This window comes from Drosophila navojoa, chromosome 5 (assembly GCF_054131105.1).
Source record: "Drosophila navojoa isolate 15081-1374.11 chromosome 5, UAZ_NAV_1.0, whole genome shotgun sequence".
Classification (NCBI taxonomy): Eukaryota; Metazoa; Arthropoda; class Insecta; order Diptera; family Drosophilidae; genus Drosophila; species Drosophila navojoa.
The window spans coordinates 11636849-11662389 of NC_142893.1; the positions used below are offsets into that span (position 1 = coordinate 11636849).

General features: G+C 43.2%; 12 protein-coding genes across 12 annotated transcripts; 6 read left to right on the forward strand and 6 right to left on the reverse strand.

Annotated features, from left to right (window-relative positions):
- The first annotated feature begins 1158 nt into the window (after positions 1–1158).
- LOC108653612 (G protein alpha q subunit) lies at positions 1159–3528 on the forward strand. The gene is made up of 8 exons (XM_018104251.3): positions 1159–1545; positions 2109–2293; positions 2356–2510; positions 2571–2699; positions 2749–2878; positions 2943–3096; positions 3151–3258; positions 3318–3528. The coding sequence occupies exons 1-8, from the start codon at positions 1428–1430 to the stop codon at positions 3398–3400; spliced, it is 1062 nt and encodes a 353-aa protein (XP_017959740.1). The 5' UTR covers positions 1159–1427; the 3' UTR covers positions 3401–3528.
- Positions 3529–7375, reverse strand: muskelin (muskelin 1). The gene is made up of 9 exons (XM_018104241.3): positions 6943–7375; positions 6498–6710; positions 6088–6430; positions 5294–6028; positions 5018–5236; positions 4641–4960; positions 4424–4580; positions 4240–4366; positions 3529–4177 (listed from the first exon to the last, which is right to left on the reverse strand). Exons 1-9 carry the CDS (start codon positions 7122–7124, stop codon positions 3924–3926), a joined length of 2550 nt encoding a protein of 849 aa, XP_017959730.1. The 5' UTR covers positions 7125–7375; the 3' UTR covers positions 3529–3923.
- A 212-nt stretch (positions 7376–7587) lies between these two features.
- On the forward strand, positions 7588–8271 carry spt4 (Transcription elongation factor subunit spt4). Its single transcript, XM_018104258.3, has 3 exons — positions 7588–7765; positions 7831–7993; positions 8055–8271. Exons 1-3 carry the CDS (start codon positions 7697–7699, stop codon positions 8171–8173), a joined length of 351 nt encoding a protein of 116 aa, XP_017959747.1. The 5' UTR covers positions 7588–7696; the 3' UTR covers positions 8174–8271.
- On the reverse strand, positions 8190–9457 carry Mvk (Mevalonate kinase). The gene has a single exon (XM_018104250.3). The coding sequence runs from the start codon at positions 9455–9457 to the stop codon at positions 8279–8281; it is 1179 nt and encodes a 392-aa protein (XP_017959739.1). The 3' UTR covers positions 8190–8278.
- Positions 9458–9548: 91 nt separating this feature from the next.
- LOC108653618 (uncharacterized) lies at positions 9549–10297 on the reverse strand. The gene is made up of 2 exons (XM_018104259.3): positions 9968–10297; positions 9549–9910 (listed from the first exon to the last, which is right to left on the reverse strand). The coding sequence occupies exons 1-2, from the start codon at positions 10129–10131 to the stop codon at positions 9814–9816; spliced, it is 261 nt and encodes an 86-aa protein (XP_017959748.1). The 5' UTR covers positions 10132–10297; the 3' UTR covers positions 9549–9813.
- Positions 10298–10523: 226 nt separating this feature from the next.
- Positions 10524–13312, forward strand: Nup54 (nuclear pore complex protein Nup54). The gene is made up of 5 exons (XM_018104243.3): positions 10524–10758; positions 11257–11631; positions 11694–12060; positions 12123–12690; positions 12752–13312. Exons 1-5 carry the CDS (start codon positions 10704–10706, stop codon positions 13091–13093), a joined length of 1707 nt encoding a protein of 568 aa, XP_017959732.1. The 5' UTR covers positions 10524–10703; the 3' UTR covers positions 13094–13312.
- Positions 10642–11257, reverse strand: LOC108653619 (uncharacterized). The gene is made up of 2 exons (XM_018104260.3): positions 11007–11257; positions 10642–10940 (listed from the first exon to the last, which is right to left on the reverse strand). Exons 1-2 carry the CDS (start codon positions 11081–11083, stop codon positions 10835–10837), a joined length of 183 nt encoding a protein of 60 aa, XP_017959749.1. The 5' UTR covers positions 11084–11257; the 3' UTR covers positions 10642–10834.
- Positions 13313–13517: 205 nt separating the features above from the next.
- On the forward strand, positions 13518–15073 carry LOC108653614 (uncharacterized). The gene is made up of 2 exons (XM_018104253.3): positions 13518–14184; positions 14263–15073. Exons 1-2 carry the CDS (start codon positions 14164–14166, stop codon positions 14986–14988), a joined length of 747 nt encoding a protein of 248 aa, XP_017959742.1. The 5' UTR covers positions 13518–14163; the 3' UTR covers positions 14989–15073.
- LOC108653613 (deoxyribose-phosphate aldolase) lies at positions 15032–16396 on the reverse strand. The gene is made up of 3 exons (XM_018104252.3): positions 16229–16396; positions 15582–16165; positions 15032–15517 (listed from the first exon to the last, which is right to left on the reverse strand). The coding sequence occupies exons 1-3, from the start codon at positions 16260–16262 to the stop codon at positions 15191–15193; spliced, it is 945 nt and encodes a 314-aa protein (XP_017959741.1). The 5' UTR covers positions 16263–16396; the 3' UTR covers positions 15032–15190.
- An 881-nt stretch (positions 16397–17277) lies between these two features.
- LOC108653609 (uncharacterized) lies at positions 17278–19302 on the forward strand. Its single transcript, XM_018104247.3, has 5 exons — positions 17278–17471; positions 17539–17746; positions 17818–18004; positions 18073–18189; positions 18250–19302. Exons 1-5 carry the CDS (start codon positions 17331–17333, stop codon positions 19193–19195), a joined length of 1599 nt encoding a protein of 532 aa, XP_017959736.1. The 5' UTR covers positions 17278–17330; the 3' UTR covers positions 19196–19302.
- A 1004-nt stretch (positions 19303–20306) lies between these two features.
- On the forward strand, positions 20307–22262 carry LOC108653608 (uncharacterized). The gene is made up of 4 exons (XM_018104246.3): positions 20307–20522; positions 20590–20984; positions 21045–21161; positions 21223–22262. The coding sequence occupies exons 1-4, from the start codon at positions 20379–20381 to the stop codon at positions 22175–22177; spliced, it is 1611 nt and encodes a 536-aa protein (XP_017959735.1). The 5' UTR covers positions 20307–20378; the 3' UTR covers positions 22178–22262.
- An 843-nt stretch (positions 22263–23105) lies between these two features.
- On the reverse strand, positions 23106–25405 carry LOC108653610 (uncharacterized). The gene is made up of 2 exons (XM_018104248.3): positions 24355–25405; positions 23106–24274 (listed from the first exon to the last, which is right to left on the reverse strand). Exons 1-2 carry the CDS (start codon positions 24797–24799, stop codon positions 23220–23222), a joined length of 1500 nt encoding a protein of 499 aa, XP_017959737.1. The 5' UTR covers positions 24800–25405; the 3' UTR covers positions 23106–23219.
- Positions 25406–25541: the final 136 nt, after the last annotated feature.

The following is a 25541-nucleotide window of genomic DNA, read 5'->3' on the forward strand; positions in this document are numbered from 1 at the left end:
CAAGCATACGCACACACACACACACATACACATACACAGAAGGAGACACACACACATACAGATGTATATTCAAATCTGTTCATTGAGTGTAAGATTTTCAACTTGTAGCATTTGAATTGATTGACTTTTTTATGGAAATTTACACAACACAAAGTGTGGGATTTGCACTCAATGAAAATTGCATATACGTGTGCGTGTGTGAATGTGTGTGCGTGTGTTTGTTGTTTCTACACATTTGTCATAGAAATCATATTACAAAAAAGATACAAGTACTAGACAAAGAATTGATTGTATTGAGGTGGCAATGGTAACTAAGAAATTTTTTAGATAATTAAAAACAAAAAACCAGAAAAAAAAACAACAAATGAAAAAGTATCTATGTACACCTAAATATATATATATATATATATATGAATATATATATATTTAAAAAATAATATAATATAAATAAAAATATATTAAAAATAAAAAGTGATTTTTTCTTTTAAAAATAAATACCATTGCGATTGCTTGCAGATATATTTAAACTTGACTGAGGTTTGTAATTGTTCATATGTGTATGTGTGTGTGTGTTTGGCTGCTATATACTCGTATACAGTTACAATTGGATTACCAAGCCCTCAGTGGAAGACTGAAATCAGCAGCATATTACCAAAACAAACAGATACGAGTATGACACATTAGAGTGGACCAAGGACATGATTGGAGGCCCATTTGTTAATTGAGAAATTTAATAAGATAAATTATTTAAACTGTTACCAAAGCTAGTTAAGATAATTCTACTTTATCAATAATGCCTGCTAAAGAAAACTTTTTATTGAATATTTATAGCAACAAATCAATATGGAAACGCATCGAACCTAGACTAATCACAACTACTGGTCTATTCCTATATAGTTTTCATGTCTGCTGTATTCTTCTATATACTGTTTAAGGGCGGAAGTGTGTGGGGTCTTCCGCTATACCAAGCTAAGAAGCCGTATAGTTACCAAAATCAGCTTTCTTGCTATGAACTTGGGCATGGCCAGCGTTTCCTGAATCTGTTTTCACCTGCTGCACGAACTGTGGATCGGCCCAATGTCGATGTCGTCTATAAACCTACATATGTAGTAGTTGCGGTGCATGCGCCTTGCCACCAGTGTCAAAGCCACGGCCAGCACCTCCATCCGCCGATTCAAGTGTCGTCCAAATATTATATGTTCACTGCAAACAGAATACACAACGTTTCGGACTCTTGTCGAGCAAACAACTTTCACAACTATTAATTTAAAACAAAAAATTCTTCCTCTGTCCATCCAAACAGAAATCGGGAAACTAAATCCCGATTCAAATATTTAAGCAAGCAACTCTGGATAATATATAAAAGGATAAGCCAGCAGCTAAAATTGACTTACGCACATCACAAAACTTAGAAAAGATTCTTCATAATGGAGTGCTGCTTATCGGAAGAGGCCAAGGAACAGAAGCGTATTAATCAGGAAATTGAAAAACAGCTACGCCGTGACAAGAAAGATGCTCGCCGCGAACTTAAACTGCTTTTACTGGGTGAGCTTTATAGGTTAACAACTTAGTCGGAAGACCGAAAGAAAAACTAAAATTTAAAAAGATTGAACCCATTGTGCACTCAAATTGCTCGACTACCCAATGAAGCCATGTGGATGCGCCTCTGAGGGAGGGTTATTTATACTATTGCTATAATTATATGAATGTTCTAGTAGGGAAGGGTTGGCACAAGGCCCTGTCTTATCTATCTTTTGATAGAGTTTTTTTCTTATTTAAACAAATGTCAACTACACATTTACTACATTTAAAAAATTAAAAGATAAAAGATTAAAAAAGGCATGGTGACACAAAATTTCACAAACGTGCACGTAACTAAGAGAAATATAATTTATATATATAATAATAGTTACATTGGTGGTAAAATTTTTCAACCAGCGCCTCGAGGTATGCAATGTAAATCTCCGCTTGCTCTCAATATGTGCGCTTAGAAGTATGCAATGAAAATTATAAGACTATACAAGCAAACCACATTTTTTTTGCAAATTTTAAATAAGATCTCAGTTATAACCAGCAATAGTTAAAATTTTAATTTTAAATTTTTGCAGGTACTGGTGAATCTGGGAAATCAACTTTTATCAAGCAAATGCGTATTATTCACGGCAGCGGCTACTCGGACGATGACAAGCGTGGCTATATTAAGCTGGTGTTCCAAAATATATTCATGGCCATGCAGTCAATGATCAAAGCCATGGATCTGCTCAAAATAGAATATGGCGCACCAGAGATTCGCGTAAGTGCCTACCTTATATATATACGTGTATATGTCCATAAATATATGTTCTAAATTTATAGGAATGTGGTGAGCTGGTGATGAGCATTGACTACGAATCTGTTACAAGATTGGAGGATCCATTTTTGAAGGCCCTCCATTCTCTTTGGGATGATGCTGGCATACAGGAGTGCTATGATCGCCGAAGAGAATACCAGTTAACGGATTCTGCTAAATAGTGAGTGCAACTGAAACTCTTATATATGTATGTGTTATATTAACAACAATTTCCCTGTAGCTATCTGAGCGATTTGGCGCGTATTGAGCAGGAAGACTATTTGCCCACTGAACAGGATATTCTGCGTGCTCGTGTGCCTACAACTGGAATACTGGAGTATCCATTCGATTTGGATGGCATCGTCTTCAGGTATGGACATTAAATTGAAAATCTTTTTATTAACTAAAATTAATTATAGAATGGTGGACGTTGGTGGTCAGCGCTCCGAAAGAAGAAAGTGGATTCATTGCTTTGAGAATGTTACCTCGATTATATTCTTGGTGGCGCTTTCTGAATATGATCAGATCTTGTTTGAGTCTGACAACGAGGTGATGTTAACTAGACTTATCAATATATTTATGAATCAAACTTTTCTTCATATTTTGTATTTAGAATCGTATGGAGGAATCGAAAGCATTGTTTAGAACCATAATTACATACCCGTGGTTCCAAAACTCATCGATTATTCTATTTATGAACAAGAAAGATTTGTTCGAGGAGAAAATCATGTATTCGCATATGGGTGACTATTTCACTGAATATGATGGTGAGCAATAGGTCAAAGCTTTTTAAATATTATTAATAAGGTTCCTTATTACAGGTCCAAAACAAGATCACGCAGCAGCGAAGCAGTTTGTGTTGAAGAAATACTTGGCCTGCAATCCCGATCCAGAGCGTCAATGTTATTCGCATTTCACCACAGCCACAGGTTAAACCCTTAATTGGTAGTTTTATTTATTTAATTATTTCTTTTATGTTTGCAAACAGATACTGAAAACATCAAGCTTGTGTTCTGCGCTGTCAAAGATACAATTATGCAAAATGCACTTAAGGAATTCAACTTGGGTTAAATGCGATCTTGAATGGCAGAGCAATCACCTAGATATCAATGATATAGTTTTTAAACAACACCTTGACTTCTCAACTAAATGTTTGCTTTGTTTTATCTAATTTTAAATATACTCCAATTGTCCATAGATTAGGTGTAAAATTCTTTATTTCAAACTTATCTTTTATATCTAAGCTAAAGTTTAAATTTAACACGTTTCACATATTCATGTAGCTTGACTAAAATATAATAACCGATTTCTTTTCCTTTTCGTACGGTATAACTTAATTATCACAATGACATAGTTTTTGCGTTTTATGATAAACAAAATTGAATTAAACATGTGGCAATACTTTCAGCAGTGGCCAAAAAAAAAATAACATTTCAAAAACAAAACAATAGTTAACACGATATCACATGCACATCCAGAGTTCGAGACAATTGCATAACATTTTAAATAATAATAAACAAAACAACTCAATATAGAATAAAATTTCGAAACGTCTGCATGCTTTTTTGGCACCGATTGCAAGTTGAAGAATCTTTTAAATGATCACAAAGTCGCTCAGGTTCCGCTCTGGCTGCACCATGCTGGCCGGCATGAGCTGTACCAGCTTGTTGAAAAGGTATGCTCGGCGGTTTTGCAGCTCACAGTTGGCTTCGGTGCGCGCACGCTTTGTGCACGACGAGCCACTGGGACTGGACGCCGGCTCTGATATACCCGAAGTCGCCAAGCTCTCGTTTGACTCTAGCGAGATATTTTCAGCGACACCCATTCCAACATTTTCTGTCATTTCAACTGAAATAGTTATTAAAGATATTAGTTACTCCATTTTATGCGGAAATTCATGAAAAGCTCACGTTTAGAGCTAACTCCCTCTACACCGTATCCTTCGGTTTCAGCACACAGCTCGGGTGTAGCTCTGGCACTTTCAGAGTCTTGGCTGTTGTCGTGTGGTTTGAAGAGCAGTGAAGCCAACTTGTGAAACTGTAATAACGTTACTTGTTTAAATATTTAACTGTATGATTACTAGCTTTTGCTTACATTGTTCAACTGTTCAGTGTCAGTGTGATCTATAACATCAGCGATATGATGTCTAAGATATTCCATCGCTTTTATTGGATCTGAGCGTGTCATTTCCTCATACCGAAGCTTACGCACCAAATAGCGGCAATGTTTCAATATCTCTTCGCGTTTTGGCCTATAAAATATACAATTAATAGGGATTCTTACTACTTTCAAGCGAATATGAGTTAAGTACTTTTCTAAGTGCAGCAACCAGAAGTCATCCAAGCGCAGTTGCTGGTATTGAAATATGCCTGGATTACCACCAAACAGATAATGCGTTTTTGCTACTTCATCGTACACCAACTGATGAGCATATCGTGGACATGGCTCCAGTACATCGTCGCCTTTGCTGGCACCCAAAAAGTTGGCCTTATTAATGGAGTTCACGTCCTGAGCATTGTGTCGGCAGTAATAGATGCGTGACCATTTATGGGTTCGCAAGGAGTAAACCCAAAACGAATTTGACGCATCTACATGATGCACATCGCGCCTGTCCTTAACCTTGTTGAGGCTCTGTGAAAGACACCAACTAGTTATGGAAAGAAACAGTGACGGAATTCACTAGCATACCGAGAATACGTAAATTTCATCGCGATCACAATCAATGGTAGCTCGCAATGTGTAGCCCGATGATGGCTCAAATTTGGCCTCAGTACTGGTATTGGTGCCGAGGTGCGAATGCTCCTTGTTTATCAGTGAAATGGCCTGTGACTCTACATCGTAAGTAAGCAGCTCGTCAAGATCCTCCTTCCCGCGCTGTCCACCGTAGATGTAAAGCTTTCGTTGTTTCTGCAAAGCATAAACATTTAAAATATAAATTTAATGTTATATCGGGAATATACATACATTATGGAAAACCATGCAGTGGGTAATGCGTGATTTAATTGACATAACATCCGCCTGCGATGCACTTGCATGATGACAATCTACGAGTATCTGCGTCCAAGTGTTTGTCGCAATATGATAAGAAAATAGGCCAGAGTATTCTGGCTCAGTCGAAGCCGTCGGGCTGCGCGGCGTCAGTATCTTGCCCCCGAACACATAAATCGTACGCTTATCGGCATCGATGCACATCTGGTGATCGTACACAAGCTGCGGGCCACCAACTTGACTGGTATCATCACAGATTGGCATCCAATTACAGGCACGGGTGTCGTACAAGTAAAAATCACTCTTGATGTAATCACTGGTGCGTATTGAGTTGTCCAAATAGCGGCCCAGTATGAAGATATTTTCGCGGATGGGATCAAAGACCAGTTTGTGACAGGAGCGCGGGGTAGGTCCATTGGATAGCTCGGAGCGCTCACAGAGCAGCGTCCATTCGTCCAGTTCAATGCTGTACACCCACAAGTCGCTAAGATCTTGGTAGCCATCCCAACCACCATACAAATATATTAGGCGCTTTTTGGCATCGACCACCAACTGGTGGCCACCACGGTTTCCAGGCTTTATCTCGCTTTGAGTGTACTTCATTTGCCAGTGATGCTTATAGTCTTGCTTATTTAAATACTCATCCATTAGGCCGTCATCAATGCACTTTACAATGAAGCGCTCCGCCTGCTCGAAATCGCCTTGCACCACCTGCGATGAGAGAATTTTAATAAATGTATCCTCGTTTCGAATCCAATAATAATAATTACCAAGTATTTATGCAATTCGCTAATGAGTGGATGCTCGAGACGCACATTTGTCTGTTCCTGTAGCGCCCCAAAGGCTTTCATATAACCCTGCTGACGGAAGTGCTTGAGACACAGCTTGATAATCTCAGTTTCACGTAGCGTATTGTAGCTCTTCATCCGTGCACACGTGTACATGGGATCATCCTGGCCATGCAGTTCGATGTACCAGATACTGAAATTGAACGATGGTCCCCAAGACAACAATGGCACTATCTTCAGATAGAGAATGGGCAGATTTTCGGCGCCATCCTCAGTCATGCACCGCAAATTGAATACTTCAGGTATATTATCATTTTTAAGACCACTGCAAAAAATCGAAATACTATATAAAGTAAAGATTCAAGAATTATAGAGCATTTATAGTTACATACGCTTCTAGCAAGAGCACCATGTGCTCATCTTCCAATCCACCAAACACGCGAAACTTCTTTATATTGCACACGTGCGATTTCTCAAATTTACCAAATTTAATCTTTTGAACAATGGCGGGACGTCGGAGCTTTAGTGTGAGAAACTGCGGTGGGCTGTTCGTGTATGCGGACCAACGTGATGTTTGATCATTTGGGCAGTCGACGAGAACGTTTCTGAAATCCGCAAACGAAAACAAACTGTAAAAATACCCACAACATTGACAACGGCGACAGCTGCGCACTTGTCAACAATTACGAAACGCATGATATGGGCGGGAGGCGTCTCTTATGCACCTACATACATATCTGCTCATATATACACACGTACATTCACTCACACTCTTGCCAAGATCAATACATTTGCATGATTGCATTTACAGTTAAAGAAACAACACCAATGACTTACTCAGGCAAATAATTTGGGGAATAGCTGGAGTAACGGTATATCTCGAAATTTAACCGTTCAGAGAGCGTAAAGGGTTTCTGCGTATTTGTCCCTGGCAGCACGGGCACAGCACCATATGACATTGCTAGAGAGCCATTAGAACTGCCCGTTGGACTCGATGTGGTAGTCGTCGATGTTGACATCTTTGTTAAAACTTGAACACTTGTAGTGCAGGTAAATTTGTTTAGCGACTTTATAACTTAATTCTATTACCGGCTATGCAAAATAACAAAATACCAATTGTCGTGCAATTCTTAAGTTATATTATGGCATTCACAACAAAGCGACGACAAAATCAGCCAACCAACTATTATTGCGAGTGCTCCACACATGACGAAAGTTGATCGACTCTTATCGAAGATTCTTTTTTACTGGTTCCAGTAAAATCTAAGCAAATCACGGTGTGGTCAGTGGCAAATTAAGCCCACATATTTATATATTACTTTTTAAATTATTTAAATAAATCCATTTTAACCATAAGAATCATATTTATTCATTAGAAATATAATTTTATATATTTTATAATGAATTCTCCACGCACTACACTTGGGACCACTTGTTAATATAACGATGTATTTATCGATCCTTATCGATAGAGTCACGAAAGCATTTTCCATCTCTAGTCTTTCGTTGTGTATTTACGAACAGTTGCATTTCTTGCTGTGTTCTGGAGAAATTATTGAGTACCGGTTTTTTATTATTGTTTAATTTTGTAATGTCTTTTGATGCTATACCTAAGGATTTGCGCGGGCTACGCGCCTGCCTTGTATGCTCCCTTGTAAAGGTATGTATTACAAATTTGATTAGGACAAGCCAACATATTTTAGTTTGCTCGTTCCTTTCCCATAGACCTTCGATCAATTTGAGACTGATGGCTGCGAAAATTGCGAAGAGTTTCTACGTATGAAGAATAACAAGGATAATGTTTATGATCACACAAGCAACAATTTTGATGGCATCATTGCTCTGACAACACCCACAGACTCGTGGGTAGCAAAATGGCAACGACTTTGTAAGCAAATCACAATTAAACGCTTAGACATAATATAAATATTTATTTTCTACCTTTACAGCACGCTTCACGCGTGGCATTTACGCCATCTCCGTATCGGGAACCTTGCCACAATCGACCATCCGCGAAATGAAGAACCGGGGAATTGCATACAAGTCAAGAGATAGAAGTCAGCGCTAGCCGGGGAATATTACGATTGGCGTATAAAAATGTAGTTTATTTTAAGCAATAACAAAACCAAGAAAATACAACTAGAATAAAATACAGTTTTAAGTGAACACGCTATCAATTATCCAGAGAGCTCACACGCAGTCCATCGCCGCCAGCTGTAGTGACATGTACACCAAAGCCAGCAACTTCCAACTCCGCCTTTAGTTTCCAGTATACCTCGTTGCACTCGTACTTCTCGGGCAGCAAAACAATGGCATAGCCACCAGCACCAGCGCCCGTCATCTTGGAGAAGAATCCACGCTTGAACGCAATTGTAAATATTTGCTCCAGTTTCGGATGTGTAACGCCAATTGCCTTGAGCAGATCGTTGTTTATTTGAAAGAGACGCTCGAGCTTCTCGAACTTCTCACTGTCGTCTTGCCCATTTCCAAAGCTTTCGTACAGTGGCACGGCGGAATTAACAAGTTGTTCACAAGCTTCCCAGATGGCGTCGATTAGCAGTGGGAACTCTTCGCTCAAGTGACGAACCTTCGCCACAATATCAGCAGTGCTGCGGCCCACACGGCTATCGACCAGTAAGATGTTGAGCGGTTTCTGTATGCGCAACGCCTGAAATCCTTGGCCCCTGACGAAGCGTAGAATTCCTCCATACGTGCACACTGTGTTATCCACGCCGGAGGGCGTGCCATGATTCACGCGCTCCGATTCGTATGCCCAATGCGAAATCAAAGCTAAATTCTCCTCTTGCAAATAGCTCTTCTCATCGAAATGACCAGCCAAAATGAGGAAAGCCGCTGCCAAGGCAGACCCGTAAGACGCCGAGCTGCCCAAGCCGGCACCCACATTAAGCTCTGAATCCACTTGCACCTGGAAGCCCTGGGAAAGTTTCAGATTGGGTTCTATGGGTGACGTGAGTACAGCGCCTGCTAGTAGGTAGTATATTGAAGTGAACGCTCGTTGGTTCTGCGCTTTGGGTGTGCCCACATTACGTTCCATTTCCTTAGCCAATTCTGCGCGCACCTCCTCCAACAGTTTAGCGGTGCTCTCCAACTTGTCGCCGGGATATTTGGAGCGAAAGCTATCCAGAAAGGCATTAAAGTTACTCAATTTGATTTCCAGAGTGGAGTTGAGAGACTTCAGCTGAAAGATGGCCACCTGACTGTCTGCCACTGAGCGAAACTGAAGCGTGGTGCCTAGCCCAACGACTGCAGCCAGTGCGGGCTTTTGATATACAACAGCGTGCTCTCCATGAAGAATAACCTTGCCAGGAGAGTGCACCTGGAACTTCATCATTGTTTCTGTTGAAACGCAAATATATCTGTTTTTAGATATTTGAATATCTAATGAGTGCCCTCGAGTTCATACAAGATGGCGGCAGCAAGGGTCACTGGAGATCAGGTTCTCGCTTTATTTATAGTATGTATGCTTGAATCAGATTTTATGTAATGCTACGCGAAATTTTGCGTGTTTACTGTTACTCCGTTCATCGGGTGTTTCCCTTTCACTTTCTTTGTTCAACTGTTTTAAGTTTCGACTGCTCTGATGTTGTTGACGTTGGCTGGCTAAATCGGCTACACACACACATGTATGCGTGTACAGGTTTTTGGACTCCGCAGTGAAGTAACTGGTTACGGTTGCTACTGCTCTAGCTATTGCTGTTGCACTTTCTCCCACTCAGCTGGTGTGTATGATTTTTGCGAGAAAGCGTGTATTTCCTTAAGTTCTTCGGCGAGCGTCGTGTTAACTCTTAAATCAAAATTATATTATTTATATATTTTAACATTTAAGTACAGAGCGAATTACAATCTGTGCTTCTGCAGGAGTGCTTTCCCTTCAAATGCCTTAGAGACAATAATAGCACTGAATTTTCCACCACATCCGTCAGATTCGTCTGTTACCTGCACATAGGTTGCGTCAAGTTTTTCTTTAAGCTTGTCTTCCAGATACTTCGAGGTATACTTGCTCATTTTGAATAATTTTATTTTAATTTATTTCCCTTACAAATTACTGAATGCGAAACGAGGCCGTCTCTAGCGGCAAATTATCGAAATTAGAAGATTACTTTTTTAATAAGGTAAAACGTCACAAGCAACCAAAATGAGGTCCGCAGAAAGCATTAGTATGCAAATCGTAAAATTGAGCCGCAGGGTCGTTTTTTTTTTAATAAACACGTAAAAATGAGAATTAAATTATAAAATTACTGACAGTATGGGTGTGAATTGTACATCATTATGAAAATAATTATTTATGACGTCACAAAGTCAATATGTGATGATTCTTGACATTTTAGTTATTGTTCTATCCGATGAAAATATCGTACTGAAATTATTATTATTTTTTTTTTAATATATCGATTGTTTGACAAGGCCAAGTCTATCGAAACCTTCTCCTTCCCAATACAGCATTGTTGAGCGTGTTGATAGCGCCAAAATTTCTCGTTTTTAGTTTTATTTTACAATTCGTTTTTAATTAAAAAGCATTTCACATCTGTTCAGACCTAAGTGAGGAATATAAACAGAAGCGTTGAATAATAGTCATTATGTCATTCTTTGGTGGCAACACATCTTTGGGTGCGACAAGCACGCCGGCTAAACGTAAGTAGACATCGCATTTCATTCTTCAGGTGGGAATGACACGAAAAATGCATGCGGTATTTGAATATAATTCCGGTCAAGCTCTTTTCGCCAAATAGCGTTGGGGACCAGAATTTGAAGGCAAAGTGAGCAACTTCTTTGCATCCTGAAAGTTGCTCACACGTATTTCCTTTGGATTAATTCTAAAATGTATGAGATATATCATTATTCAAAAAGTAATGAGAAATCAGCAACAAGACTGGACTTACTCCTTTTTGTGAATAACGTAACCGACATAGGCAACGCAAACCAGCAGAAATACTAGAAATACAATGAGTAATGACATAGTGGGAAAAACAAACACATCTGCTGCTGTCCAGCTTTTATAGTATACTAAGTCTTAACCCTCACTTAACACATCTTTCGAGCTGATAAGATATGTTACGCGGAAGCTGGACCAGCAACAAAACATTTCAAGCATTGACCCCTTTTTATTATACTTATCTATTCTGGGGACAGCGGGCGGTATGTTTGGCTCAGCGTTTGGTGCGACAAGCGGAGCTGCGGCACCGGCATTTGGAAGCAATATATCAACGCCTGCGTTTGGTACCGCACCCACAGCTTTCGGTGCTCCAACAAGTGCGCCCGCTGCAACACTGGGCGGTGGATTTGGTGGCTTTGGCACGGCAGCACAGACAAACCAGTCCAGTTTATTTTCTACGCCCGCAAGCTCAGCCCCGCCTGCTTTCAGTGGATTTGGACAGCTACCAACGTCGAGCAACGCGCCTGCTAGCGGATTCTCAGGATTTGGAGCAACAACGACTACCACACCATCATTTGGTGGCTTTGGCGCCAGCCAGACGTCAGCATTTGGTGGTAGCACTTTCGGATCAGGTAAAATTGCCTAAATTCCGTTCAGAGAATATATATATTAATTATAGTAATTATTGTTGCAGCTTTCGGAAAACCAGCTGCGCCGACAGTCACGCCCGGCTTTGGAGGCTTTGGCGGTACAAACTTTATGTTGGGACAGCCACAGCAGCAGCCTGTGCCAATTTCAGCAGATGAAGCGTTTGCACAGGCCATTCTAAATGTCGCCATCTTTGGCGATGAGCGTGATAATATTGTAGCCAAATGGAACTATCTGCAGGCAATGTGGGGCACTGGCAAACTGTTTTACTCCCAAAGTGCAGCACCAGTGGACATTACGCAGGAGAATTACTTATGTCGTTTTAAAGCTATTGGCTACAGTCGCATGCCTGGCAAGGACAACAAGCTGGGGCTTGTCGCACTCAACTTTGATCGAGACTTAGCAACGATTAAGTGAGTGCTAACAGCCTATCTGAATGTTACTTTCATTAATTTGGGTATCTTTGCATTTATAGGACGCAACAGCAGCAGATTGTACAAACCCTGCACAGTTTAATGGGCAGCAAGCCACATCTTTTGGTTCACATCGACGTTCTCAAAGAGCTGGAGAACAAAAAGTGCCAAATGGTTATCTATGTGGAGGAGAAAGTGCAGATTCCGCATGGTCCACATGATAGCAAGCGAATACTTGCCACTGAGCTGGCCACTTATTTAAATCAGGCAACAGTGAAGCCACAGTTGACGAATCTGGGATTGACGGAAGCCTTGGCACTTACGCTACCCGATGAGGATCAATTGAAAGAATACCTAGAGAATCCCCCGCGCAGCGTTGACCCACGCATGTGGCGGCAAGCAAATTTAGACAATCCAGATGCCACTCAATTTATACCTGTGCCCATGATTGGTTTCAACGATTTGAAATGGCGTGTCAAATGCCAGGAACAGGAGACAGATACGCATGCGCTGTACATGAAGAAAGTGGAAGGAGAGTTACAGGAACTGCGGCGACGCCATGCTTCCGCAACAGCCAGGATAATGGAACACAAACGGAAGCTAGCTGAAATGAGCCATCGCATACTTAGGGTAAGCGAGTAACAATTTGAAATCTTTAAATGCATGCTAAATTATAAAATTTCTTCCACAGATCGTTGTGAAACAAGAATGCACCCGCAAGGTGGGCACAACATTGACGCCTGAGGAGGAGGCACTGCGCACTAAGCTGCAGAATATGCAGGCTGTTGTTTCTGCGCCCACTCAGTTCAAGGGCCGGCTGAGCGAGCTACTCTCCCAGATTCGGATGCAGCGCAGCCAATTTTCTAGCACTGGCCTGCCGGAATATGCATTAGATAAAAGCGCCGAAGATGAGATGAGAAGCATAATGACAATGCAGCAGCGCGCCATGGAAGTGCTGAAAGAAACAGTTAACAAAGATATGGAAGCACTGGATATTATCATAAAAGGGTTGCCCGAGTTACAGCAAACATGATGCCGAAATTATATAGTTGTTTGTCTAATATAGAGTCAATGAACAAGATGTAATCGTTACAAATTGTTAATGCTTTTTTGTTGCTATTGCCACCGGTCTAGTATTTCCTGTAACTTTGAACTTGCACTTTTACGGCTGGCACGATAGAAAATATAACAAATGTGTTTGGCTCTCGTTGCAACAATCGAAACGAGTTCACATCTCACGCTGCGGAAATTATGTGAACGACAATTTTGTACACTAACTTAGAGTGGGTATAATACATTTGTTTATGCATTGATAATATCTAAAATAGATTTCTAATTTGTGGAAATTAGAAATTTATTAAGTCAGAAATTGTAGAAATTTGATTAATTAATATGTAGAATGTCAGTGCGAAGTACGAAAAAAGTATATTATTATTGGATGTAGCTATATAAAGAATGTGGAAAATATTTTGAAAAACTTGTAATCTATTTCAAGTTGGGAAATTTGTTAGAGTATTCTGAATTCGTCTACCCAAGCAGCTGCATTGTTTTTGTCATAACGTTTACACACTGTTAAAGTCAATGCACTTGGTGCAAGCGGCCGACTTTTCTTTGGGATTGGACAATTTTGCAGCGATTACTTGACCATTTGACGCAATTTCGCTCGTTGCCTCTGGCTGCAACGAACTCATTACCAGTGACAAACTCACACCCAGTTTGTTCAACTTCAGGTTGTTCGTCGCTTGGGTTGTTACATTAACATTATTATGCAGCCAGGCGTGTGTGCGTATGTATGTGTGTATGCGTGTGTGTGGAGTTGTCTCGTTATATATTTATTTCTTTTGCACTGGGAAAACTCGTTTTCCAGCTAACTGTGCCTGGAGTGCAGTTGTTGCTATTGTTGATTGTGGAGACTTCCGAGAGCTTCCGTTTTAAGACTGGGAAAATGGAAAATGATTGCAGTGTGTGGAGTATAAATGAATTCGCTGTGTCCAGGCCGCCTTACTCATTGTGCGATCTTTGCAACGGCAACTGACGACAGCTGCTCCAACAACGTATATGGACTAATAATAGCTAAGCTACAAGAGCTACAGAAAACTCGCCATGTCGAATGGGTCATTGATAGTGAGTGTGCCTGGAGTTGCAGCCGTAAGATCTGCTGCCTAAAACACTCGTCTCTCCCTCTTCTTCTCTCTCCTTTAGTTGCTGTTGTGGGCATTTTGCTCAAGTGTGGCGGCCACGCCCACGTCATCAATAGCACAGCGTCGTGCACAGCTGCAGGAGGATGTGCAGCTATTGCATCCGCAAATCATAACTATTGAACGGCTGGAGCATTTGCTCCGGCGTGCAGGTGAAATATTTGGTCCGGTTGCCCAGGTCGCAGACTCTGAATCCGCTGGCAGTCAACTGGAGCCGCAGGTAGAGATGCAGGTGCAGCCACAGCAGTACATGCTTCCACCCACAGATCAGCCCTATAATTTCTACTTGCCGCTCTACGATTACATTGATCCCAAGCTGGACGCCAAGAGTCGGCACATGGAGAAAATTGCGCCGCCGCCACAGAGATTGCAACAGGAGCACAATTATTACGCCGACAAGCCAAAGAAGACGCCGAAGAAGTTCAATGCGGCCGCCAAGCACGTCAATCTCAAGTGGCTCAACACATACGAGAAGGCAATGGGCGGAGTTGCACCAAAGGCAATCTATTTGGAGCAGGATGAGCGCAATCGCATCAACTTTGATGACTCCTTCTTCGCGGTTGATATGCACGTGAAGACGCCCGACAATCAGCCCCACAAGGAGTCAGGCGCCGTGCCCGCCGAGTTGCTGCAGCACGGCGAACAGCTGGCCGAGGATGATCTGATGGCCGCGCCTGCCCAACTCACATACAGCTACAAGCCAACGGAAGCAATGAAGCAGCCTGTTTAGCGGTGCACTGCGACCAGAACAACTGTTATTTAATTGTAGTCGGTTACAAAAATACAAAAATATATTTATACATGTAACATATTAATTACTCAATTAAGGGGATAAATGCTCAGTAGACCAAACAAAGTGTTTAGTTCAATCATAATTACGTGTAAGGCTTCATTTGGGAATGCTTCGTGTGGCAATCAGAGTTTGCTGTCAGTTAAGCGTGTTGGGCGATGCCCTCGCGCACAACTCTTTCAATATCATCGAGCAGACCCGAGGCACCGAATCGGAAAAGTTCGGGCTGCAGCCAGTTCATGCCGAGAGTATTCTGGATCAGCGTCATCCAGGCAATGGCGTCCTGCACAGTTCGTACACCTCCCGCTGGCTTCAGGCCCACAATTTGTTGAGTGCGTCGCTTGAACTCCTGTATGGCATATATCATGACCAGGCCAACGGTCAGTGTCGCATTCACCGCCTCCTTGCCTGTGGATGTCTTGATGAAGTCGGCTCCTGCCAGCATGCACACCATAGAAGCTTTATATACCTGCAAATAATAAATAGGCGAGTGAGATTGGGATGATCTGAGATAATCTGAGATGGATACTAACATTTTCCATGGAGCCCAGTTCACCAATAGCCAGGATGGTCTTTAGATGTGCACGATTGCCACAGGCCTTTCGCATCTGGACCACTTCGTTGTATACGCCTTCCCAGTCGCCCACCAGCGCCAGTGGTCGATTGATGACGATATCAATCTCTGTAGCACCCGATTCAATAGCGTAGTTGATTTCCTCCAGACGTGATTTCAAACTATATTGGCCGGTAGGGAAACCAGTGGCAACAGCAGCTATTGCTATCTCATTTAATTTGTCAAGCTGCTTCAGTGCCTTGTACGCGTCTGCCACACGCGCGGGATAGACGCAAACAGCAGCACAATGAATGTCTGGGAGCAAACTCTCCTCCACAGCTTTCTCAAGAAGTTGAGGTTCAAAGGGCAAACTCGCCCGCACACAAAGCCGCCTCACATTGGAGGCTGTATCATCTCCAGCCAGGGTGGTCAGATCTGTTAGCATTAAAGCTTTGAGAGCCCACGCGACTTCATAATCACCCGTCACAGTTGAGTTTTCTGATAAGCTCAATGCATTCTTATTTAGTTCAGGCAGTGAGAAGTTTACTTTGAGCAGGGAGGCATCTGAGATCGTGTAAGTAGATCAATAGCAATATGTGAATTATGGATATAAATATATGTACTTACCAAAGGGCAAGATATTGTTAACTTTTATTCCCATTATATTCAATTTTACTCAAGAGAAATACTCTTTTTTTTGGCAGTTAACACGCACTTTGCACGCTACTCCCGCTCATAAACAAGCCGCAGATAAGAAATCAGCTGTTGGTAGCGTTGCCATATCGACTTTAAAAGTTCATATGTAAAAGCACAGAGCTGTTTTATTATTTTTTAAAAGTTTTTAACCGCCAAGGGATTTTATTTAATGGCATGTACACATATTTGTTTATTTCGAAGCGATATCACGGGTTATGAGCCTTGAGAATGACGCACTATAGCGATATAGGTTTGTTTTTTATTTATTTATTTTTAATCATTTTTGATATGTAAAGTTAGATTAAGTTCCCGTTAAAGGTGACCTAAGACTTGTTGAATAAAATCTAGCAATTTTTAATTAATAAACAAAATAAAGAGATATTTATACAAACAGTATTAAATGGCTAATACTGAAAATTTCTTATTAATTATAAAACGTTATCTTATCTACGCAGTTCAAAGTCAAATAACATCAAGGGAAATTCCACGCTAATACTTTAAGTACCTCGTTTATAAATTAGCGAAAGCTTCATCCATTTAAACACCTGCCTATCTTTATCTGCCCCATACAATAGGTCGTTCGTGGAAGCCCAACTATAAATGTTACAATGCCATAATTTACTGATTGCTAAGATTTTTATAGTCAGCTACCTTATTATTTTTCCATTTGACTTGGATTTATGCCAAAAATATGCATTTTCGATTAGTTCTCTCTTCAGGCGATTACTGTGCAACAAGTGGACATGAATGACTGCATTTATAGTTTTGTATTGATTTGAATTACGATAAGTAGACAATCGAGTGTTTGGATTGATGCACTCTAAGTGTCTTCTTCTGATACATTATCGATGGTTAAGTCATTATGTGCTGATTAGATCCAACAGGCAGTGGACACTTACAGATTACAGATCCACTCCAATGGATAGTGGCTATAGAAAACAAGTTGATCATGTGCAGCCAGCTGAAAATATAAATAGATGGGACATATGTCTCGGTAACTTACATGTAAGTGCATCTAGGGCGAGGCATAAGTATGACAGCAATACCGACAACCTACAATGAGAAGGAGAATACGTGGTGTGGAGCCAAGCGGAGCTCCATCTATAACTATGATATATCTGTGGGCAAGGTCATCTTCAATACCATGAAGAATTGGCCTAAAAACGTCTGTCAGGTGCGTGAATATCGAAGTAGAGTGATGCCAGTTCATGGAAGCTAACAACAGTTATTCAAATGCGTAGATTAACGACATCGACGGCGTCACAGTGACCAATGAGCAGGGCATCACCTGGGCCGTGCGCATTGCGCAGTACCTGAAAAATCGTGGCCTCAACCACAAGGACGTGATAGGGATCGCTGCTAAAAATACCACCTATGTCATGCCGTTGGGCGTGGCTTGCCTCATGAATGGCACGCCATTCCATGCGGTGAACCCCATGCTCGACGAAGGTGTGTGCATCGTATGCCTCAATCTTATCTGTATTGCGTCAATGTAATCGCAATTAATTTAATTAATATAGCCACCGTTAATTACGCTTTCGCAATAACGAAGCCGATGCTAATATTCTGTGATGGTGCCGATTATCAGAAAATTCGCGCGGCTACGCTAGGCTGGCATCCAGAGCTGTACACCTTGAGCGATCCGATTGAGGGCGTGCCCAATATAGAGACTCTGTTGGATCCAACTAACACCGAAATGTCCTATCAGTAAGCGAGCTAGCTGTTTATATGCATATACATGTGTTATAATATTACATATATTCCCCTCTATTTAGACCGGAACCTTTGAGGACTGGCGGCGATCAAACGGTGGCCATCTTGTGCTCCTCGGGCACCACAGGCTTGCCCAAAGCCGTTTGCATTTCGAATAGTATACTCATACAGGACAGCTTGTAAGATCCCCATTGTTTGCCCCTGGAATTACTCATTCTGAATCAATGATAACTTGGCAGGCTCGTGACTAGCGAATCGGTTATCTTTGTGGCCAGCTCGCTGGATTGGCTAACTGGGCTGTTGGCCTTCGTGTTCAGCACGGTGTTTGGCAGCACTCGCATCATAACTAACCGACCCTTTGAGCCATCCTATTTTGTGGAGCTGGTCCAGAAGTACAAGATCAACTATGCCGTGGTGCCGCCCAGGCATCTGTCTGCCCTGGTTACCTGTCCACAGGCCACGACAGAAGCACTTCAGCCGTTGCGTATGTTGAATTACGGCGGAGGCTTGGTGTCGTTGACCACACTGCAGCGTGCCCAGGAGATATGCAAGTCGGCCATGTTCAATTCGGGTTACGGCATGACCGAGGTGGGTGCCATAACGGTGAACATTGGCATCAGCAATACCGCTTCAGCGGGCCGACTCCTGCCGGGCATTAGAATCCGCATTGTCGACGAAGACGGCAAGAGCCTGAGCTATAACCAGGTGGGCGAGATCTATGTGCACACGGGACAGGCCTGGAACGGCTATTACGGTAATCCCGTGGAGACGCGACGCATGCAGGACTTCGAGGGCTGGTTCCATACCGGCGACCTGGGCTACTTTGATGAGCAGAACTTCCTGTTCATTGTCGATCGGAAAAAAGAGATTCTCAAGTACCAGGGACTGCACTACTGGCCCACCGAAATCGAGGGTACGATTGCGGAGCTGCACCAGGTGCAGGACGTCTGTGTCGTTGGCATCTACGACGAGCGTTCGGGCGATGCCGCTGGTGCTCTGATAGTCAAGCGTGCAGGGTGCGAAATCAGCGCCAAGGAGGTGATCGATCATGTGGCCAAGCGCCTGACTGGCATGCAGAAGCAACTACACGCCGGAGTTCGATTTGTGGATAAGCTGCCCGCCAACGTGAACGGGAAGACTCTGCGCAAGAGCGCCAAGGAGGTGTTTCTTGCTCAGCCCAACTGAGCCAAAGAACAAATATTCACCTGAATTGTATACATTTACGTTATGAGAAAGAGTACTTGAGAGCCGGCTGATAAGGGGCTTAACATGAATAAACACAAACAAACAGACTTTCAATTACATATTTAACAAGAACTATCACACGATTTTATAAAGTATAAGTTTTAGCCATAATAAGTTTAAACAGATATGAATTTATTTAAGAACTTCAGCATTTCTAGATAGTCTAATCTCAAGGCTAGCTGATTCAGCGCTAAAGTCGAAACACTTGCGTCTGGCTGGTATCGTCAGCAATGATTCCCAAAATAGCCAGAAAACAAGAACTTTATAATTAAGCTAATCTAATAAGAATACCTGAGTGAGGCTTTCGACTGGACAGCGGAGGAACGGACCGGTTGATTATACAGCTGGCTAAATTGAGCTCATTATCATAAATATTTATTTATTTATGTGTATATATCTTGATACGATTCTGCATAAGTTAAAAATATAAATTTTTGTTGATAGAGGTGAGGCACGTGTTAATGAGGAAGCATTGCTCATGGCACTTCAGATTGCATTTGATATTGATAATACTATCAGCTTCAGATTGATTCAGTTCTTCACAAATCTCTTTTTATATGGCATAATTGCTTTACTACTCGAAATACACGCGTTACATTGAAAATAAGCTGGGAATCTTCAATGATATTTGCCTCGAGCATAATCTGGAAATACCAGAAATACCAGTGACCAGGAAAGGCATCATAAATCGGCGTGAGTTAAGATTAATAGCCGAGTAACGTAATGGTATATAGGAGGTTTTATTGCCAGATTATTAAAATCAGACTAGTAGCTGATTACTTCGATCAGATTTCCCGTTATATACAATCAATTAAAGCTCTAACGAAGCTGAATCCAAAGATAATGGCTCTAAGAAATACGTGTGCACCTGATAATGAGTTGGACTGGGCGTCAGATAAGCGTAACGTACTTTTTCTATACGATTCCTATTGGCTAAAGCCAATGACGTTTATGGTCCTATTCCTGTTTTTTGTTTTTTTTTTTTGTTTTCGGCTATTCACCGTGAGTTCAGCATTTGCTGATAAAAGACAATATTTTTACTATTTAATTGAGTGGTCTTCAGCGAATTAGTTATTTAGTAGCTGGAACTGAAGGCGATCAGAGCTAATACAAAATAAATAGAATGGATGAATTCTTTAAAACTCACTACGATCCCATTGCACGGATCTGGAGTGGATCGAAATCGTCGCCCATGTATGATTTTGATTGCTCATACGGTCGCATAGTGCACAATCAGCTCAGGAATAATCCCAATCATATCTGTCAGGTGAGTTGCAGAAAAAAAATGCAGACAGACGACCAGTATATAGCTTGTGAATTGCTATATATTATAGATATGCCTGGCGGATGGAAAAACTGCGACAAATCGGGACGTTTTCAACTGGTCTGTGCGTTTGGCGCAGAATTTCAAGAAGCGTGGATTACGTCACGATGACGTCATATGCATCTCGGCCAAGAACAGCACCTACGTTACGCCAGTGGCCGTTGCCTGCCTCTTCAATGCCACGCCCTTTCACGCCGTCAACCCCATCCTGGACCCCGACACACTCAGCCACGTGCTGGCGATAACAAAGCCCTCGCTCTTCTTCTGTGATGCTGCGGACCTGGAGAAGCTAAAAGCGGCGAGTGCTGAATGGTCACCTGAGTTCGTAACGCTGACAGGTAAAGTGGAGGGCGTGCCATACGTGGAGGAATTCCTTGCCCCAACAAACACTGAAATGTTTTATCAGTAAGTTGCAATCGTATTTATAAATAATACGTCCTTATCAATTTGTTATTTATATCACAGACCTCAGCCGTTGATCTTCGGCGGTGAGCAGACCATGGCCATCTTGTGCTCGTCCGGCACGACGGGCAAGCCCAAGGCCGTGTGCATGGCCAACTACATGCTGTCGTGCAGCAATCCGTAAGTGCTAATCGATTCCTTATTTAGTGTAGATTACATAATCGGGCTTTGTCCCTTGCAGCTTCCTCAGCTCTGAGGCTGTCATTTACTGTGGCTCCAGCTTGGACTGGTACTCGGGTCTGATCAACCTTATGTACTCCGTCGCAGATGGCTGCACGCGCATTATAGCCGACAAGCCCTTCAGTGCGGAGTATATCTTAGAGCTTGTGGCCAAGTATAAGATCAACATCATCAGCTGTGCACCGCGTCACGCCAGCGAGTTGGTCGCCTGCCCGCAGGCCACGCCGGAGAGGCTCGCCTCGGTGTTCTTGGTAGCCGTCGGGGGCGGGTGGACACCCACGGTGACGTTGGAAAAGTTGCAGAAGCTAATCCCAAGAGGATACGTCTATTTTGGCTACGGCACCACAGAGTTTGGAGGAGTGTGCGCCGGTCCCTTCAATGAGAAGCTTGGCAACACAGTTGGCAAGCTCAATGCCGGCATTAAGATTCGCATTGTCGATGAGGACGGCAAGAATCTGGGTTACGGCAAGGTCGGAGAGGTCTATGTGAACCACGGCCGCAACTGGAAGGGATATTACGGCAATCCACTGGAAACTCAGCGCATACATGACTCACTCGGCTGGTTCCACTCGGGCGATCTGGGCTACTTCGACGAGGAGAACAATCTGTATATTGTGGACCGCAAGAAGGAGATCTACAAGTGCCTGGGCATGCAATACTCGCCCAACGATATCGAAGCCGTCATTAGCGAGCTGCCCGATGTCGTCCAGGTGTGTGTCGTGGGCCTCTATGACGAAAAGTACGGCGATGCGCCCGCTGCCATGATAGTCAAGCGACCCGGCAGCTCCTTGACCGCCGACCAGGTCAAACAGCATGTGGCCAAGCGGTTCGTGGTCAACCACAAGCAGCTGCATGGAGGCGTCTACTTCACCAACGATCTGCCCGTAACAGCCAGCGGCAAAGTGATGCGTCGCACGGTCAAAGAGCAACTGACCCAGTCGAGCGTAGATCGATAGATAGACCGATGTATTAGTCTAGTGACACCATTTTAAGTACGTGTAAGAGTATTTGTGAAACTGAATGTTGATATGTCCCTGTGAAGTATATTAGTTAAGGTATTTTTTTAACGAAAAAAAAAAAGCAAAATAAAAACGAATTTCTTGTTTTTTCTAAATCAATATTGCTTTTCGCTTCGATTAATTTCAAACGGACTAGTTTAACCACAACTGATTAGGCATATATATACAGATATGGGTATTTTGACTTTCTCATTTGCCAGAAGGTCAAATAACGATCATTGGAGTCATTGAGAAGCATCACAGCTGTACGCATTTGGTAGTGTCTAGCTATTTCTTAGTCGAATATTCCCTAACCAGTTTGCAATATCAATACTATTCTATGGTTTGCTTGCCCAAAAATAAGGTTAATAACTGTTAAATGTGTTACCAAAAAGTATGCTTTGATAATTTCATTTATTTATTGTTATATTTGATCAAAATTCATGAGAACTTCTTTTGCAAGAGTTTTGGATAGTTAGTTTGTATTGTTAAGATCCAGAACGAAACATATATGAATAAATATAACTGATTATTTGATTAGCCTCGATAATGATATCACTTATTTCAGCGAGATTAAACAGCTCTCTTTATAAACCAACACAAGATCTTGCCAGGGCTACACAGTCAAACAGTCAGTAGAATCCATCGACGATCCCATTGAAAGCAGTTGGAGTGGAGCAAAGTGGAGTAATTGAATTCACAATTGCTTACTCAGCTCAATGCTTCACAGTAATCTGAAAAATTAATCACAAAAACAATTCTCAGGCAAGTGAAGATCAAAATAAACATCATTTAGCCAGGCACTCGAAGCAACTGATTGACGTCAACAACGTCTCACACAATCCCAATTGGAGGCTGCTCTGTTCTTCACTGAATAAGAAGATCGTTTAATTAAATGGGTTTGGTTCAGCTTTAATGGTGTAAATAAATATGTTTCGATTCACTAATTACAAATAGGCCCTGAGTTAAGATTCAGCGATTTGCAATCGCGTTAGTTAGACTATAAATGAACCAAGACGTAGCTCCATACGATGAGCAGCAATGCCCAGCTGGTCGGATGACTGGCACCTGCAGTTGCCTCTGGCTGGGGCTGATCCATGTCCACAGCTGTGACATTTGCATTGGAGCTGGGCTCCTGCTCCGTTGCCGGCGGCACGAACTGCTGTCGCACTTTGCCGGACTTGATCTCAACCTTGGGCAGCGGAAAGCAATAGACGCGCTCCACTTCTACCAGCACCGCCGTCGAGCTCTCCGTGGCCATCTCCGATACGGTCAGTGGCACACAGATGGTCGGCTCCTCGGCGGAGTTGCGCTCCTCGTAGGGAATGCCGACGCGCGTGATATTGAGCGGCACCTGTGGCATCTGCGGCACCTGGGTCTCCGGCACGCTCAGCTCGCTTTGCATTTGAGCCGAGCTGAGATTTTCCTCATAGTATTTATAGTCATCGATGTCGTCGTCTAGCCGATCGATGCTGTCAATGTGATCGACACGATCGATGCTGCTGCCGGCATCGGTGTAGATGCGCTCAGTGCTGCTGGCCGTGGCATCCAGAAAGTCTGTGGGCCAATTGAGCGCCACGGTGGTGGACTCCACAGGGCCCGAGCTGAGCGTGGGCGCTGCCGTGCTGCTCATCACTGGACTCACCCGCGGCACGGGCTGCGTGCTCTCAAAGGTGGGCGTGGGATACGGATAGGGCAGCGGCATCCAGTTATCCTCTGTGGTTTGCATGTGCTGGCGTCTCTGTATGGCTGTCGTTGTCTCAACGGACTCGTTGATTTGCTGGGCCATCGCTCGCATCAGAGGATCCGTTGCATTCACGCGCACCACTTCAATTGCTGATCGCTTCGGCTGTGGCTGCGGCTGTGGCTGTGGCTGTGGCTGTGGCTGCAGCTGGGATGGATGCAGTTGCGGTGGTATGCGCCAGCGACCGTGGTTTTCCTGCGAGCGCTCGAAGCTGTCGCGACGCGAATATGGATTCTGATAGCCCACGGCTGCAGTGCGTTGCTCTGTTTCCGGCAACATCTCCTCGCTGGACGTGTCGCGTCTATCGGTGGCTGCAACAAGTGTGAGTACATGGGAGAGTTTTTAATGCAATTGAGATCAAATGAAGCTAGGTCTAGCTCCAGCCACTCACCATCGGCTGGCATGCCCATGAGCATGGCCTCGAGGCGTCCATATTTGCGTTGCTTTGGCGGCTCCTCGCCGGCTTCAGGCGGCATCTGTGGTTGCTCCTGCTTCCAATTGCCGTACACCACGCTGTCGCTCGGCGCCTTGTTATCCAGCTGCTCGCGCAGAAGCGGAATGTGCGTGTGCACCGTGGAGCTGGCCGGCAGGGGCATCACATTCGGCACGATGGGCGCATAGCCCGGCCAGTTGATGGAGCCGTGGCCCAGCATGGCGGGTGGTGGGGGCGGCGGCTGCTGAGCCGCCATTTGCATATCCGCAATGCGTACACGGCCCCGTGGTCGAAGCGCCTGCAATTGCTGGGCATCCGGTTCGTCCTGGCCGAGGACGCTCGGTTGGCGGCTCAGCGCGAACAAAAGCCACAAGATTCGAAGAGACAACTGTTTGCTGGCCATAGTTAAACTGGACTAAGAGACAACAGTTCGAACGGTTTCAGTTCGTTTCGGTTTCGGTTTCTATTTACTGAAATGATGTGCCACTTCTGAAGTGGATATTGCTATTGTTGTTGTTGTTGTTGCTGCTGCTGCTGCTGCTGTTAGTTTCTGTTTTGTATATACGATTCACAGTTAGCTTAGTTTTATTGTTGTTAGGCTTTGTTGTTGCTGCTGGCACACAAAACAACGGCAACAACTCATTGTTCAAGCGGGCTATCGACTCTCAATTCCACCTGCCCATCGATATTCGCACTTTGTTGATGTTGATTTCAGATTTCAGATTTCAGACTTTAGATTTCCGTTTTTTTTTTCTTTCTTTCTTATTTTCTTTATTTTTCTTTTTCACTCAGTTATCTGCACGTTCGGTTTGGCTATTTCTTTTGCACGTTTCGTGGTCTAAACACGGCGGCTTCTGAACGGCAACTGACGTTGGCCAAATCAATTTGCGGCCGCTTGGGCTGCTGAACCAGCACCATGGACGGCCAGAGAAACATTCTTAATCATGGCCATTGAAATGATTTCTTTTGTTCACTTTTCGCTTAATTATGCGCAAGAGCGTTAAAACTTAATGGCGAATAAACATTCTTTCGTTGTGGTTGGTGAAAATGCAGCGGGCCTGAAATACTTCGCTGTGCCGAGCACAGCAGTCAATGTGGAGGGTTCTAGATAGGTAAACATACATATATGTATGCATACAAACATA

What these genes read in the sequence shown, in the direction of transcription:
- LOC108653612 (XM_018104251.3), top strand. Translation starts at nt 1,428, where the DNA reads ATGGAGTGCTGCTTATCGGAAGAGGCCAAGGAACAGAAGCGTATTAAT. An exon ending in ACTTAAACTGCTTTTACTGG is followed by an intron (nt 1,546 to 2,108) that starts GTGAGCTTTATA and finishes AAATTTTTGCAG; the next exon opens with GTACTGGTGAATCTGGGAAA. An exon ending in TTAACGGATTCTGCTAAATA is followed by an intron (nt 2,511 to 2,570) that starts GTGAGTGCAACT and finishes ATTTCCCTGTAG; the next exon opens with CTATCTGAGCGATTTGGCGC.
- muskelin (XM_018104241.3), bottom strand. Translation starts at nt 7,124, where the DNA reads ATGTCAACATCGACGACTACCACATCGAGTCCAACGGGCAGTTCTAAT. An exon ending in TCCCCAAATTATTTGCCTGA is followed by an intron (nt 6,711 to 6,942) that starts GTAAGTCATTGG and finishes TGCGGATTTCAG; the next exon opens with AAACGTTCTCGTCGACTGCC. An exon ending in TGGTTGCTGCACTTAGAAAA is followed by an intron (nt 4,581 to 4,640) that starts GTACTTAACTCA and finishes TATATTTTATAG; the next exon opens with GCCAAAACGCGAAGAGATAT.
- spt4 (XM_018104258.3), top strand. Translation starts at nt 7,697, where the DNA reads ATGTCTTTTGATGCTATACCTAAGGATTTGCGCGGGCTACGCGCCTGC. An exon ending in TTGTATGCTCCCTTGTAAAG is followed by an intron (nt 7,766 to 7,830) that starts GTATGTATTACA and finishes CCTTTCCCATAG; the next exon opens with ACCTTCGATCAATTTGAGAC. An exon ending in AGCAAAATGGCAACGACTTT is followed by an intron (nt 7,994 to 8,054) that starts GTAAGCAAATCA and finishes CTACCTTTACAG; the next exon opens with CACGCTTCACGCGTGGCATT.
- Mvk (XM_018104250.3), bottom strand. Translation starts at nt 9,457, where the DNA reads ATGATGAAGTTCCAGGTGCACTCTCCTGGCAAGGTTATTCTTCATGGA.
- LOC108653618 (XM_018104259.3), bottom strand. Translation starts at nt 10,131, where the DNA reads ATGAGCAAGTATACCTCGAAGTATCTGGAAGACAAGCTTAAAGAAAAA. An exon ending in CTCCTGCAGAAGCACAGATT is followed by an intron (nt 9,911 to 9,967) that starts GTAATTCGCTCT and finishes TTTTGATTTAAG; the next exon opens with AGTTAACACGACGCTCGCCG.
- Nup54 (XM_018104243.3), top strand. Translation starts at nt 10,704, where the DNA reads ATGTCATTCTTTGGTGGCAACACATCTTTGGGTGCGACAAGCACGCCG. An exon ending in TGGTAGCACTTTCGGATCAG is followed by an intron (nt 11,632 to 11,693) that starts GTAAAATTGCCT and finishes TTATTGTTGCAG; the next exon opens with CTTTCGGAAAACCAGCTGCG. An exon ending in TGAGCCATCGCATACTTAGG is followed by an intron (nt 12,691 to 12,751) that starts GTAAGCGAGTAA and finishes TTTCTTCCACAG; the next exon opens with ATCGTTGTGAAACAAGAATG.
- LOC108653619 (XM_018104260.3), bottom strand. Translation starts at nt 11,083, where the DNA reads ATGTCATTACTCATTGTATTTCTAGTATTTCTGCTGGTTTGCGTTGCC. An exon ending in TACGTTATTCACAAAAAGGA is followed by an intron (nt 10,941 to 11,006) that starts GTAAGTCCAGTC and finishes CATACATTTTAG; the next exon opens with AATTAATCCAAAGGAAATAC.
- LOC108653614 (XM_018104253.3), top strand. Translation starts at nt 14,164, where the DNA reads ATGTCGAATGGGTCATTGATA. An exon ending in TGTCGAATGGGTCATTGATA is followed by an intron (nt 14,185 to 14,262) that starts GTGAGTGTGCCT and finishes TCTCTCCTTTAG; the next exon opens with TTGCTGTTGTGGGCATTTTG.
- LOC108653613 (XM_018104252.3), bottom strand. Translation starts at nt 16,262, where the DNA reads ATGGGAATAAAAGTTAACAATATCTTGCCCTTTG. An exon ending in TAACAATATCTTGCCCTTTG is followed by an intron (nt 16,166 to 16,228) that starts GTAAGTACATAT and finishes ACACGATCTCAG; the next exon opens with ATGCCTCCCTGCTCAAAGTA. An exon ending in AACTGGGCTCCATGGAAAAT is followed by an intron (nt 15,518 to 15,581) that starts GTTAGTATCCAT and finishes TATTATTTGCAG; the next exon opens with GTATATAAAGCTTCTATGGT.
- LOC108653609 (XM_018104247.3), top strand. Translation starts at nt 17,331, where the DNA reads ATGACAGCAATACCGACAACCTACAATGAGAAGGAGAATACGTGGTGT. An exon ending in GGCCTAAAAACGTCTGTCAG is followed by an intron (nt 17,472 to 17,538) that starts GTGCGTGAATAT and finishes TCAAATGCGTAG; the next exon opens with ATTAACGACATCGACGGCGT. An exon ending in ATACTCATACAGGACAGCTT is followed by an intron (nt 18,190 to 18,249) that starts GTAAGATCCCCA and finishes ATAACTTGGCAG; the next exon opens with GCTCGTGACTAGCGAATCGG.
- LOC108653608 (XM_018104246.3), top strand. Translation starts at nt 20,379, where the DNA reads ATGGATGAATTCTTTAAAACTCACTACGATCCCATTGCACGGATCTGG. An exon ending in ATCCCAATCATATCTGTCAG is followed by an intron (nt 20,523 to 20,589) that starts GTGAGTTGCAGA and finishes TATATATTATAG; the next exon opens with ATATGCCTGGCGGATGGAAA. An exon ending in ATGCTGTCGTGCAGCAATCC is followed by an intron (nt 21,162 to 21,222) that starts GTAAGTGCTAAT and finishes TGTCCCTTGCAG; the next exon opens with CTTCCTCAGCTCTGAGGCTG.
- LOC108653610 (XM_018104248.3), bottom strand. Translation starts at nt 24,799, where the DNA reads ATGGCCAGCAAACAGTTGTCTCTTCGAATCTTGTGGCTTTTGTTCGCG. An exon ending in CATGGGCATGCCAGCCGATG is followed by an intron (nt 24,275 to 24,354) that starts GTGAGTGGCTGG and finishes CACTTGTTGCAG; the next exon opens with CCACCGATAGACGCGACACG.